Source organism: Amblyraja radiata, chromosome 14, assembly GCF_010909765.2.
Source record: "Amblyraja radiata isolate CabotCenter1 chromosome 14, sAmbRad1.1.pri, whole genome shotgun sequence".
Taxonomy (NCBI): Eukaryota; Metazoa; Chordata; class Chondrichthyes; order Rajiformes; family Rajidae; genus Amblyraja; species Amblyraja radiata.
The window spans coordinates 28,706,987-28,719,028 of NC_045969.1; the positions used below are offsets into that span (position 1 = coordinate 28,706,987).

Here is a 12,042-nt window from a genome sequence, read left to right on the forward strand (position 1 = left end):
TATCTAAAAACATGCTCTAGATGTCCAAACTTGATAAAGACTTTCAAAAGCAATGGATGAGGGTCTGTTCATATTTGCCAATGAAATAAAACAATGTTAAGGAAACGCCAAAGAGGCTCTGACATATCTTTATTTGTTTGAAACAATCATGTTGATTCAGTGGTTACAATGAAAGAGATACAGTGGTACAAGGGAGCGGGGCAGAGCACCTGTGGGGCCCAGATAGTCTGCTGTGAGAAGATTAACACAAGCCTTGCCTGTTGATGTCACTTCACCAACCTACAGTACATCACATAGTATATCAGAATCAAAACAAATTGTTCTCTGAAGCTATCTGCATTTTATCAATAATCTGGGTCTTCTCCAGTTTACAACATCGAAGAGTACTCCTTGAACGATGGGAAGATTCTGGATCATTGCGAGGGGGAAAGTCCAACTCTGGCAGCATGGGGAGCTGGAGGAGGCTGGCGATGGGTTGGGCAGGTGTGTGAGGTGCCGCACAATCTCACAGACTCAGTCTAGCCTCCAATGCTGCATTTCTGCTCAATTAGTGTTTAACTCTATCCTCCCAGTTTAACCAACAATATCACAACAAGATCAGCAGTGTATTTCTAGGTCAGTGTGTAGGAAGGAACTGCAGATGCTGGTTTACAATGAATATAGCTGGAGTAACTCAGCAGGTCAGGCAACATCTCTAGTGAAAAGGAATAGGTGACATTCCGAGTCAAGACCCATTTTCAGACTGAGACTCAGGGGAGAGGAGTACAGAGACAATAGACAATAAACAATAGGTGCATAGGTATGAAAAGGTACAAAACATGGCAGATGGCACCAATGACCAAAGAGGCCAAAATGGTACATTGTTAGTTGAGGAGGAGGAGGTGAAAATGAAGGGATCAGAACAGTTAAACTAGCAAGACAACTAGGGTGGGGGAGGGACGGAGAGAGAGAGAATGCAAGGGTTATTTGAAATCAATATTCATACTGCTGGGATATAAGCTGCCCAAGCAAAATATAACCTGCTTGCAACTTGTAAACAATCTCTAGGAGTTGGCTGGCTTCATAGAGGTAGGAGTCATGGATTTGGGAAGTCCTGTTTGAATGTTCTTGATGAAGGACCTGAATACTTACACAATTGCCCAAAAGTGACCAAACATTTATCGTTGTTTATATCTAGATTTTTCAAGAGCATGCCTAAGGGATAATTTTCAGCGGATGCAATATCTAAACATAACCGTGCATTAATTCTGTCGCTAGAAGTAGCAGGTCAACTTGTAATAATCAAATCTGTTTAAAAGTTAATTTGTACGGGGTGAAAAGCTATCCTAAGAATATTCTCTCTTGGGAATGGGACTAAAATCAGAGTGAGTGATTTATTGACATCTCTGGCTCATCGGTGTGGAACGCTTCATTTGTTTTCCCTTTTACCATCTCAAGGTCCGAATAATAGTTTTCATCAGGTTCACCGTCAACTACTTCTGTGTCTTGTGCTTTTGCCTTCCTGTAACCGGGAAATAAAGATAAGATGACTTAGAATGGACAAATAGAAGTAATGCATAGAAACCAACATCTAATAGATTAGATCCATAATCCAGTATTCAAGAAATACTACTTCAAGGCCTCATCCTGACTAATCAATAATCAGAAGATTGCTTCTCTAAGGTGTATGTCCAGGCTGCATATTTTCACCAGCCAAGCTAGTGATACTAGTTTGTTCAAGAGTTGTTAATGGCATTAAACATTAATTTCCCTTCCTGACTTGGAAAGGTCATTGTCCTAATTGCTGTGCCTTGGTCACTACTGTTCTTTGTACCTCTTGCCATCCTTTCTGGTCCTCATAGTGATTCATCGTTGGTTGTGGGGTAAGTGGTAACGAGCAAAGATCATCCGCTCTATGATCTTTGTTAACAAGTTAAACAGATAATGAAACTTAACAGGATGATGGTGAAACGAGTACAACAACTAGGGTGGGCGATGTGCGGAGAGAGAGAGGGGATGCAAGGGTTACTTGAAATAAGAGAAATCAATACTCATACCGCTGGGATGTACACTGCGCAAGCAAAATATGAAGTGCTGTTCCTCCAATTTGCTTTTGGCAATGGAAGAGGCCCAGGACAGAAAGGTCAGTATGGGAATGGGAAGGGAAGTTAAAGTGAGATCATGCAGGCCAAGGAGGACTTAGTTAAAGTGTTCAGCAAAACAATCGCCCAGACGATTGCTACGTCTCGCCAACATATGGGAGTCTACACCTGGAACAGCAGATACAGTAGATGAGGTTGGAGGAGGTACAAGTGAACCTCTGCCTCACCTGAAAGGACTATCGGGGTCCCTGGGCAGAGGAAGTATCGGGAAGGGGTGGTCTGGGTTAGAAGGGATGTGTTAAGTGGGGAGTTGTGAAGGGAACGGACTCTGTGGAAAGCAGAAAGGGGTGGAGATAGGAAGACGTGACTGGTGGTGGGATCCCATTGGAGGTGGCGAAAATGTCAGAGGATCATGTGCTGTATGCAACGGCTGATGGGATGAAAGGTGAGGACTGGGGGACTCTGTCCCTATTGCAACTGGGAGGAGGGGGAGCAAGAGTGGAACTGCGGGGTACCGAGGAGGCAAGTGCGAGGGCCTCATCTATAATAGAATGATCACATCTCGGATGTCCTGGTATGGAACACCTTGGTCGTGGATTCAGTGTAGACGGAAAATCAGTAGTAAATTGGGAATAGGGGATAGAGTCTTTGCAGGAGGCAGGGTGGAAAGGAATGTAGTCTAGATAGCTGTGGGAGTCAGTAGGTTTATAATAAACGTCAGTCGATAGTCTATCTCCTGTGATGGAGACGATGAGATCAAGAAAGGGGATAAAGCTGTTGGAGATGGTCCAAGTGAATTTGTGTGCAGGAAGGAAATTGGTAGAGTTAACGAACTCCAATGAAGGATACCTATTTCCATGTACTCACTGTTTTCGAGCTCTGTATCCACTAATGATCAAGGCAATGAGTCCAATGCAAACCAGGCTGATGATAACTCCAAACACGATCAGCCAGACAGTCACAGGGGCCTCAGTCTGTGGAGGGTAAGTGGGTGGAATACCAACAAACTCTAGTGTGTCATCACTTAATAAGAAAGCTTTGTTGAATCGATTTCTGTTACTCCTGTGATGGAAAAGTAATTTGTAGAGTCATTCTCAGTCATTTTAGGCAACATGTAATACATTTCTAATTTAAAATATGGATAATGATTAGCAAGAGGAAGTTTCTTCGGTGTGAGGATCTGGCACAGAAAAGGCATCAACTGGCATCCCTTTGACAACTTTGCTCACAGTGACAGTATGGAGAAACTCAGCAGGTTAGGCAGCATCTGTGGAGGGAAATGGACAGATGACGTTTTGGGTCAGCACCCCTCTTCAGTGATGCACTACGGGGGAGATAGCTGGTAGAAAGAGGTAAGGGAAGGGGTTGGGGAAGAGCTGCCAAGTGCATCAGGTAAGGAGGGGTTGGATGGCAGATGAGTTAGGTGGGGGGGGGCAGAAGGGTGGAGATAGTAACCAAGACAGGAGGTGATAAGTGGAGAAGACAAGAGTGTGCAACTGGTCTGATAGGGAAGGAAGGTGGGGAGTGAAATGTAGAACCAGACGAAAGGATGGGTGAGGGAGTGAAGAGAAAGAATGGGGTGGGGGGGGGGGGAGTGGAAGATGAGCGGATGGAGGAGGGAGAAGGAACTGGAGGTAGTGGAAAGAAAGGTGTGAGTTGTGGAGAAGCTGGGTAGAAGAAAATGAGAGGTGGGGGTTTACCTGAAATTGGAGAATTCAACATTTAGGTCGTTTAATATCAGTCTGAAAATGAGCCCGCACAATCTTCTCATGCAAAAGATTAAAGTCCTCACAGCAAATTCCTCAATCACTTGTTTTCAATAGTTTATTTGACATAGCAAAATGATAGTGATGGTGTGGGCATCAAACATTTGAACAAGCACATCCCCCTTACAGTGCGAAGGTTGCACAAGATGCCGGTTGAACATAATTCTGATCTTTCTCCCATTTTCTGCCTCTTTGGCCTGTGTGTTGCCAGATGAATGGGAAATGCAGCAGGCCACGGCTGTGGTCAGAGAGTGGGGAGAGGGTGCCAGCTGCTGCAGGTCATTGGTGGATTTAGGCTCAGTTGGAATTTTGCAAGTATGGCCCTGTCCCATTGTACGAGTTCATTCAAGTGCTCTCCCGAGTTTAAAAAAAAAATCAAACTCGTGGTAAGCACGTAGAATGAACGTAGCGGGTGCGTCGGAGCTCGGGGACGTCTCTTAGCGGCTCGTAATGCTAACGGCAGGTACTCGGGAAACGCACTAAGCTCGGGAAGACTCGTGAAGATTTTTCAACATGTTGAAAAATGTCCACGAGAGCCCCGAGTACCTGCGAGCGGCCATTACCGTAAATCTCCGAGTTCGAATCAGGACAAACTCGGGAGAACTCTTTGAATGAACTTGTACAGTGGGACAGGGCTTTGAGGATGAGCTGCTATCATGTCGCCCTCCCACGCTGCTATTCTTGCTTGCAGAACTGGCCAGTTATTTTGCAGAGCGTGCCGTAAATGTGTAAATATCTGTTTCAGAGTTACTGTTTACTGCAGAAGGTACCTGATAGCTTGCTCCACCTCAGTCCTGTTTACTACAGAAGGTACCTGATAGCTTGCTCCACCTCAGTCTTTGGAATCATTTCTGTGATGTTCACTGGGTTCCGAACAAGGAAATAAAATGAGATCCTTTTTGTTTCTTCAAATATCTGAACATTTTCTGCCCTGTGTTAAAATAAAGGAAAGGTAAATTAATCAGAGGAAGCTCCAATCCAGATAGGTCTTGGATCAAATTAGTAGTATTTCTCTGCATATTCTCAATAATGCCCTTTATTTACACTGGGTGTCGTCAGCAATGGTTGCCTCGCCAACAGTTGTGTCTGACCCTTTCTTCTTTGTTGTTTTTTTAGTATGTGTTAAATGTATGTTTTTAGTGTTCTTTAGCGTGTTTGATGTGGGGGGCGGGGAGGGGATTGGGGGAAACTTTTTCTAATCTCATACCCCAACGGAGATGCGATTATTTTCCGTATCGTGCTGGAGACTGACTTTGGGAGCTCCACCTCGGGAGCCTGCAGGAGTTTAACATCGCAGAGCTTGCGATCCCTTTGCCAGGGATCGACCTCTTAGCTCTACCACATGTGCCTGCGGACTTTAACATCAGGGAGATTGCAGTCTCTGGTCACCCCGACACGGGAGCTTCGATCGCCCCGACAGTTGGTTCGACAACCCCAACCACGGGAGAAAAATGAAGGGAAGAAGATTAGACTTTATTCCCTTCCATCACAGTGAGGAATGTGGGGAATCAGCTGTGGTGGATGTTTATGTTAATTTTTATGTAGTTGCATATCTTGTTGCTTTTTTTTTAGTATGGATCTATGGTAATTCGCATATCACTGTGCCTTAATTGGCACTCGAGCCAATAAAAGACCTTTGAAACCTTTGGATTATGTACAATCTGGAGGCAGTAACATTGTGTAATTATCCAATAATCAGCTCTGATCAAAAGCAGGATTCATATCGGGGTATTACTCATTTTGTAATCCACCCAGCCTGGAGTCAGAAGGTGTATGTTCATGCTGCTTTGTGGAGGCTTGAACATAAATCCTTGCCTGAAGTTTCATTGTTAAACCCTTAGATGAGAGGTGGAAGGTGCAAATTCCTCAAACATCTGGGACTATTATGAAGAGGCTACGGCAATGGCAACCTGTCAAAGCACACACTCAAAGACTGACACCAGGCGCACTACAGTCTCCATGTCCTGGGAAGGTGTGAGCTTGTGTGTGGGACTGCGGGCACGGACGGAGGACACATATACCAATTTACCAGAACGGGACCATACACGAGCACTGTTGACCTACCCACTGTATCATGTGACAAGAATAAACTAACTATGCCTTGCCATCTTGCATTAGAACTGCTCCAAACCCCCTCAACAGAGGTATCTATCTATAAGCTGATAATTGGTGTTCTGCAGTGCTATGCTAGGCACGCCACCTCTTGTCTACATTTGTTTTTCACCGCATTGTGTCTGCTGCTATTCATCACCTTCCTTTGGTCATCACAGGTTTGCTGTACGTTCCGTCATATGATTTCTGAACGGATTTACGGTGGCTTCATCTCAGCAAACTCTCTTCCTTTAACACTTTTGGCTGTGGGACTTCTTTCTCCTTTAAGCTGCATTTCCCAGCATTAAGCCTAGCCTTCCTGGCCCTTTTTGCTCTCTCAAGGAAATGCTGGTCCTGACCTTTGCCATTATCCAACTTATCTCCATAACACCTTGTCCTCGGCCACTGCTGGTGTGCTTGCTTGCAGAGTTGGTTGGATACTGGTGGCATCTGATTCAAGTCTTTTCAGTTCACATCAATCCCTACCCATTAGGTGCCTCTCTCCTCGCAATGGAGTTTACCCAGTGCATGATCGCAATTACTTTGGACATTGCCCCATTCTGCTCCATCTCCTGGGCTTTCTTATTCAACTTTTCTTGTCATTTTCACACAAGGCATCCAAGCGCTTCAACAAAACATTCTGAGCACAGTTGGATTAGTTCTGTTTTGCTTCTTTTTGGAAGATGCTTTCGATTGCTTTCAACACTCAGGGTTGTTTCTTCCATCTGGTGGACCACTGGGATGAGCCACAGTTCACATGGCCTCTCCACCCTGTGATGGACCCTTCTGTTTCTGGACATGGAGCTGGATGGTGGACGAACTTCACTCCTCTGGAACCCACCACATACAACGAATAGCACAGTGCTCACAAACTCCCACCACCATGCACAGTCCGGCTATTTAGATTTTGCTCCTTTCACTCTTCCTTTGTAATTTCATCTCATATTTTCATTTGTTCTCCCATGGAATTTACAGTTTGATTCAAGTGCAGTTTTGCTTTCTGTATGACCTTATGTTGTTATCCACAGTCTTTGCCGTCTATCCAGAGTTTTTTCACTTTTTTATTTATTTTGTGTAACTGTGTTAACCCTGCAACCTTTCCCAGGGCTGGTCAGCATCTTCATCCATCCATGCATCAACAGCCAGAGTGATTGTGATTCTTTCTCCCCAATCTAAGCTTTCTATGTGTTTAGGTAAATGACTCCTTCATGAGTTGGACCGTTCATCCATTTGCCTGGATTTACAGCCTGCTTTTCTGAGTCCGGAAGGGGGATTGCCAGTTGGTTTCACCAAATCCATTGATCCACTGATTTGATTTCAGCCCACTGGAGCAGTGAGGCAACAGTACTAACTCTATGTTAAATGGCACTATGTGCCTGTAACTATGTAGCTCCATAATCATCCTTGTAGCAGCTTCAAATCCCTGGGCTTTAGCATCTTGGATGACCAGTCCCATGCTCAGATGTAATCATGAAGAAGGCACACCAGCGCATCTCCGTTCTTAGAAATCTTAAGTGATTTCGCATGAGTCTGAATACTCTCACCAACTTCCACAGATGAACCGTGGAAAGTATCTTGACTGACTACATCGTGGTTTGGCAACTCCAATGCGCAGGAATGCAAGAGGTTGCAGGGAGTAGTGGACACAGCCTGGTCCATTTTGGGTATAGTCCTCACCACCATCGAAAGCACCTACATGAGATGATTCCTGAACAAGGCGACATCAGTCATCAAGGATTCCCACCATCTGGGCCATCCTCTCTTCATTTTGCTACCATCGGCAGGAGGTAACGAAGCCTGAAGCCCCACGCCACCAGGTTTAGGAACAATTACTTTCCTACAATCGAGTTTTTTAACTGATCTGCACACCCTAATCTTACCTGAGCAAGAGAATGCTACAGACCACCTATTACATGACCATAACTTGTTTTTTAATTGTGTATTTTTGCATTGATACCTTGTATTTTGCAGTCCTTTCTTTTTCATTATCTTCTAGAATTGATGTATTTGTGTATTGTCTGCGTCTGTATGCCTGTGATGCTGCTACAAGCAGATTTTCATTGTACCTTGACTTCACCATACTGGTGCATATGACATTAATCTTGACTTGATTAGTAGAACAGTTGGACTTGTGCTGCATTGTTTATGCCAGCACCATAGGCATTCATATGGATTATCTGGTTTAAAATGTACACTGTAGCGAATTCTACAGTTTAATTAAGGGTAATATAAAGAAACAGAAAAGTAACTTACACAAAGTTGACTTGCTGCGCTTTAAATTCTTCCCAGTATTTTCTCATTGAAAATGCCACAGTTGATTGGAAAAAATATTTTTCACTTGCGTCCCATGTGTACTGAAATCAAATTACAATGCATTGTTAGCATTCTCCTCTCACCCTTGCAAGCAAAAAAATACTGTCGGAACTAAACATATCAATCACAGCACTATATTTATAAACAACTAATAAATGATTTTTACTGAAAAGCGATTTAAAAGTGCTTTAGCATGAGTCCGAATACTCTAACAAATCTCTACAGATGAGCCAATATCCTGACAGGTTGCATTGTGGTACAGCAACTCCAATGCGCAGGATAGCGATGCCGTCTGGAGCTGTGCTCCTAGTAGGACCACCCATGGCGATAAGGTCGAGGTGGAGGTCCCTGACAAAGAGCAATCCAACCAAGACCTCAACGGTGGAACAGACGGAGGATGATGGCTGACTTTAGTGGAGCATCACAACGGCTGGGAAGGCGGATGAAGGCTGCAGCAGAAAAGGGTCCCCGGTCGTCATGCCACTGGATCCTGACCCAGATCTGTCAAGAACTGTGTGGTGGCTGTCTGCGCACCCGTTTCCCCACGTTAAACAAAGTCACGCACAGGGATCCTCCCAAAAGAGGACAGTCATACTCGTTTCGAATGACCGCCGACGATGATAACATTATGAGAGGCACAGATAAGGTAGATGGTTAGGGTGGAAATGCAAATATTAGTCACAAACATAGAAACATAGAAAATAGGTGTGGGAGGAGGCCATTCGGCCCTTCGAGCCAGCACTGCCATTCATTGTGATCAGGGCTGATCGTCCCCTATCAATAACCCGTGCCTGCCTTCTCCCCATATCCCTTGACTCCACTAGTCCCTAGAGCTCTATCTAACTCCTCTCTTAAATCCATCCAGTGATTTGGCCTCCACTGCCCTCTGTGGCAGAGAATTCCACAAATTCACAACTCTCTGGGTGAAAAAGTTTTTTCTCACCTCAGTCCTAAATGGCCTCCCCTTTATTCTAAGACTGTGGCCCCTGGTACCTTCAGGTAGAAGATACAGGAGCTTGAAGACTGCAACGACCAGGAATAGCTACTTCCCCAAAGCCATCGGACAAAACTCTGAACATTAATAGCCCATTATCTGTTAATTGCACTTTATCAGTTTATTTATTCATGTGTGTATATATTTATATAATGGTACGTGGACACACTGATCTGTTTTGTAGTCAATGCCTACTAAGTTCAGTTGTGCTGAAGCAAAGCACGAATTTCATTGTCCTATCAGGGACACATGGCAATAAACTCTCTTGAATCTTGAATCTTGATATACTCTCAAACAGGACCAAAGATGTTCCACATAGTCAGTACTGCCACCTGATGTGTGAGACATTAAAGCAAGGCACAAAAAGCTGGAGTAATTCAGTGGGTCAGGCAACATCTCTGGAGAAAAGGAATAGATGACGTTTTGGGTCGAGACCCTTCTTCAGACGGAGAGTCAGGAGAAAGGGGAAACAAGAGATACAGAAGGTACACAGGACAAATGAATGAAAGATATGCAAAAATTAATAATGATCAAGGAAATTGTAGAGCACACAATTCCCCTGACTCTCAGTCTGATGAAGGGTCTCGACCCACACAAGAGTTAACCCTTGACAAAATGCAGGGAAGTATTGCCACAGCATGAAGGAAAGTGTTCAAAGATGCAGGGAGCAGACAAGTAAACAGATTACTGAGAGAGCTGGAAAATTAAAGAATTGCAGATGTTGGAAATGTGCAAAAAAAACAGAGTGTGGTGGAAATGCTTAGAACATGGTGTCTCCAAAATTATTTGCCGCATACAATACAATACAATACAATTTATTTGTTGTCATTTGAACCTCATTGAGGTTCATTGAGGTTCAAACGAAATTTGGTTTCTGCAGTCATACACACAAGAAAAAGAACCAAGACACAACACAATTTACACAAACATCCATCACAGCGCATCTCCTCCTCGCTGTGATGGAAGGCAAAGTCTTATCTCTCCCCTGCACTCCTCATTCTCCTCCCGATGTCAGAGTCAAAGCCCCCGGCGGGCGATGGTAAATAAGTCCTGCGGCAATTAAAGCCGCGCCGGGTGATGCAAGGCCACGCTCCGGGTCTTGGTGTTGGAGCCCCCGGCGGGCGCTAACAAGTCCCGCAACCATTTAAAGCCGCGCCGGGCGATGATGTAAGGCCCCGCCCCAGGTAATTTTCAACCCCGCAACTCGGGCGGGAGAAGTCGCCGTTGCGGAAGCCCTGAAAAGCGGTCTCCCACCAGGGACCCGCGGGCTCCCGGTGTCACCGTCCACCAGACCTGCGGCTGGAGCCTCCGAATCTCCGGGGTTGGGTCGCGGCAGCGCGTCACCACAGCTCCTCCCGCTCCGAACTCGGCCAGCTGGTAATTAGGTGCGCAGGCTCCACGACTGGAGCCCCAGGTCATTCCGGTTGGAGGCCGCTTCACGGTGCTAGGCCCACAACGACAACGGAGACCCGACAGAGAAAAGGTCGGGTTCTCCTTACAGGGAAAAGATTTTAAAAGTTTCCCCGCCCCCAGCACACATACCCAGTTAAAAAATAAAAATAAAAACTACATTCAGACGAGACAAAATATTTAAAAAAAAGAAAAAAAAAGACACGGACTGCAGAGGCCGCTGCGACGTGAGTCGCGCCGCCCACCCAGGATTGCGTTTCAGTAAGCGTGACAATCATAAACCAATAAGACCAATGGGGTCTGATAGAGGATCATTGACCGGTAACGCTGGCTCTGTTCCTCCAACCACAGATGCTGCCTGACCCGCTGAGCATTCCCAGCATTCTCTCCTTTTATTTATTGTAGCATGGGTATTGAATTAGGTTTGCAAAATGTTGTTTTCTCATTTTGATCGGCAAATTATTGTTTGTTACTTTTGTAAGCTGAATTGCTGGCGCAGTATGTCCCCACACATCCCAACCTTGCTATTTACCATTCCCTCATTAAATCATTTTAATTAACCAGCCTGCAGCTCAAGTTTTCACACAGAACCGAACCCTGGAGAGCCAACGGCATCATTAATATTTGGAACACGGTTTGCTGATGCATGATACAATTTTTGGAACTGTTCAGAAAATCAATCTTACGGCATTTTCTCCAAGGGCTGCCACCAGACTGATCCGCACTTTAATGGAATCTTTTATATCTGAAAAAGGAGGGCAGAAATTGTCTGACAATCTAATTTGGAAAAGAACTGAAAATATAAAGTCTGAAACCCGTATTTTGTTGTAAACATTCGCTATATTTAAATTTAGAGAGAGCTGAGTTCTCCTTCTAAAGCTGTCTCCACTTCATTAACCAGGCTTCATCTCACATTCATAGAAATCTCCACTAATTGTGACTTCCCATTGCTCCGTCACATTCCCTTGATCCTGTCACTACAAATTGCCCTCCCAATTTCTTTACCTCTCCCAATCTTGCAACATCAAACTTGCCCCTTTAAACCTGTTGTCAAGATGCTGCCATTATTGGCATAGACAAATAGAGTTGTGGAGTCATACAACACAGAAACAGGCCACTATTTCCATGAAGAACATTATACTTAATGTCGACTTTCTAACCCCCAACCTCTCTAATATCTGCTTGGCCATGAGCTCCCCCATCCCATCAACCATCATTTGTTTCCCAGAATGATCCTTGTTTCCTCTGGAGCCCTTCATTCCATAGCCTCCAGATTCACAAACCCCCAATCTCCAACCATAGCCCCGCTTCGACACTCTTCCTAACACCCAACACTGATCTGATCTCTATATTGAGCAATTTCTAATAGGTTCTCGGGGTCCTGCAC

At 44.8% G+C, this 12,042-nt stretch overlaps 1 protein-coding gene across 1 annotated transcript in view; it reads right to left on the minus strand.

The window, feature by feature from the left end:
- Window positions 1–2,944: 2,944 nt before the first annotated feature.
- ace2 (angiotensin converting enzyme 2) overlaps window positions 2,945–12,042 on the minus strand; it is a 45,958-nt gene continuing 36,860 nt past the window's right edge. Inside the window, exons 14-17 of the mRNA XM_033032921.1 lie at window positions 11,342–11,400; window positions 8,192–8,292; window positions 4,662–4,778; window positions 2,945–3,143 (exon numbers count right to left, since the gene is read on the minus strand). Coding sequence (XP_032888812.1) covers window positions 2,945–3,143; window positions 4,662–4,778; window positions 8,192–8,292; window positions 11,342–11,400 — 476 coding nt within the window. The remainder of the gene's footprint in view (window positions 3,144–4,661; window positions 4,779–8,191; window positions 8,293–11,341; window positions 11,401–12,042) is intronic.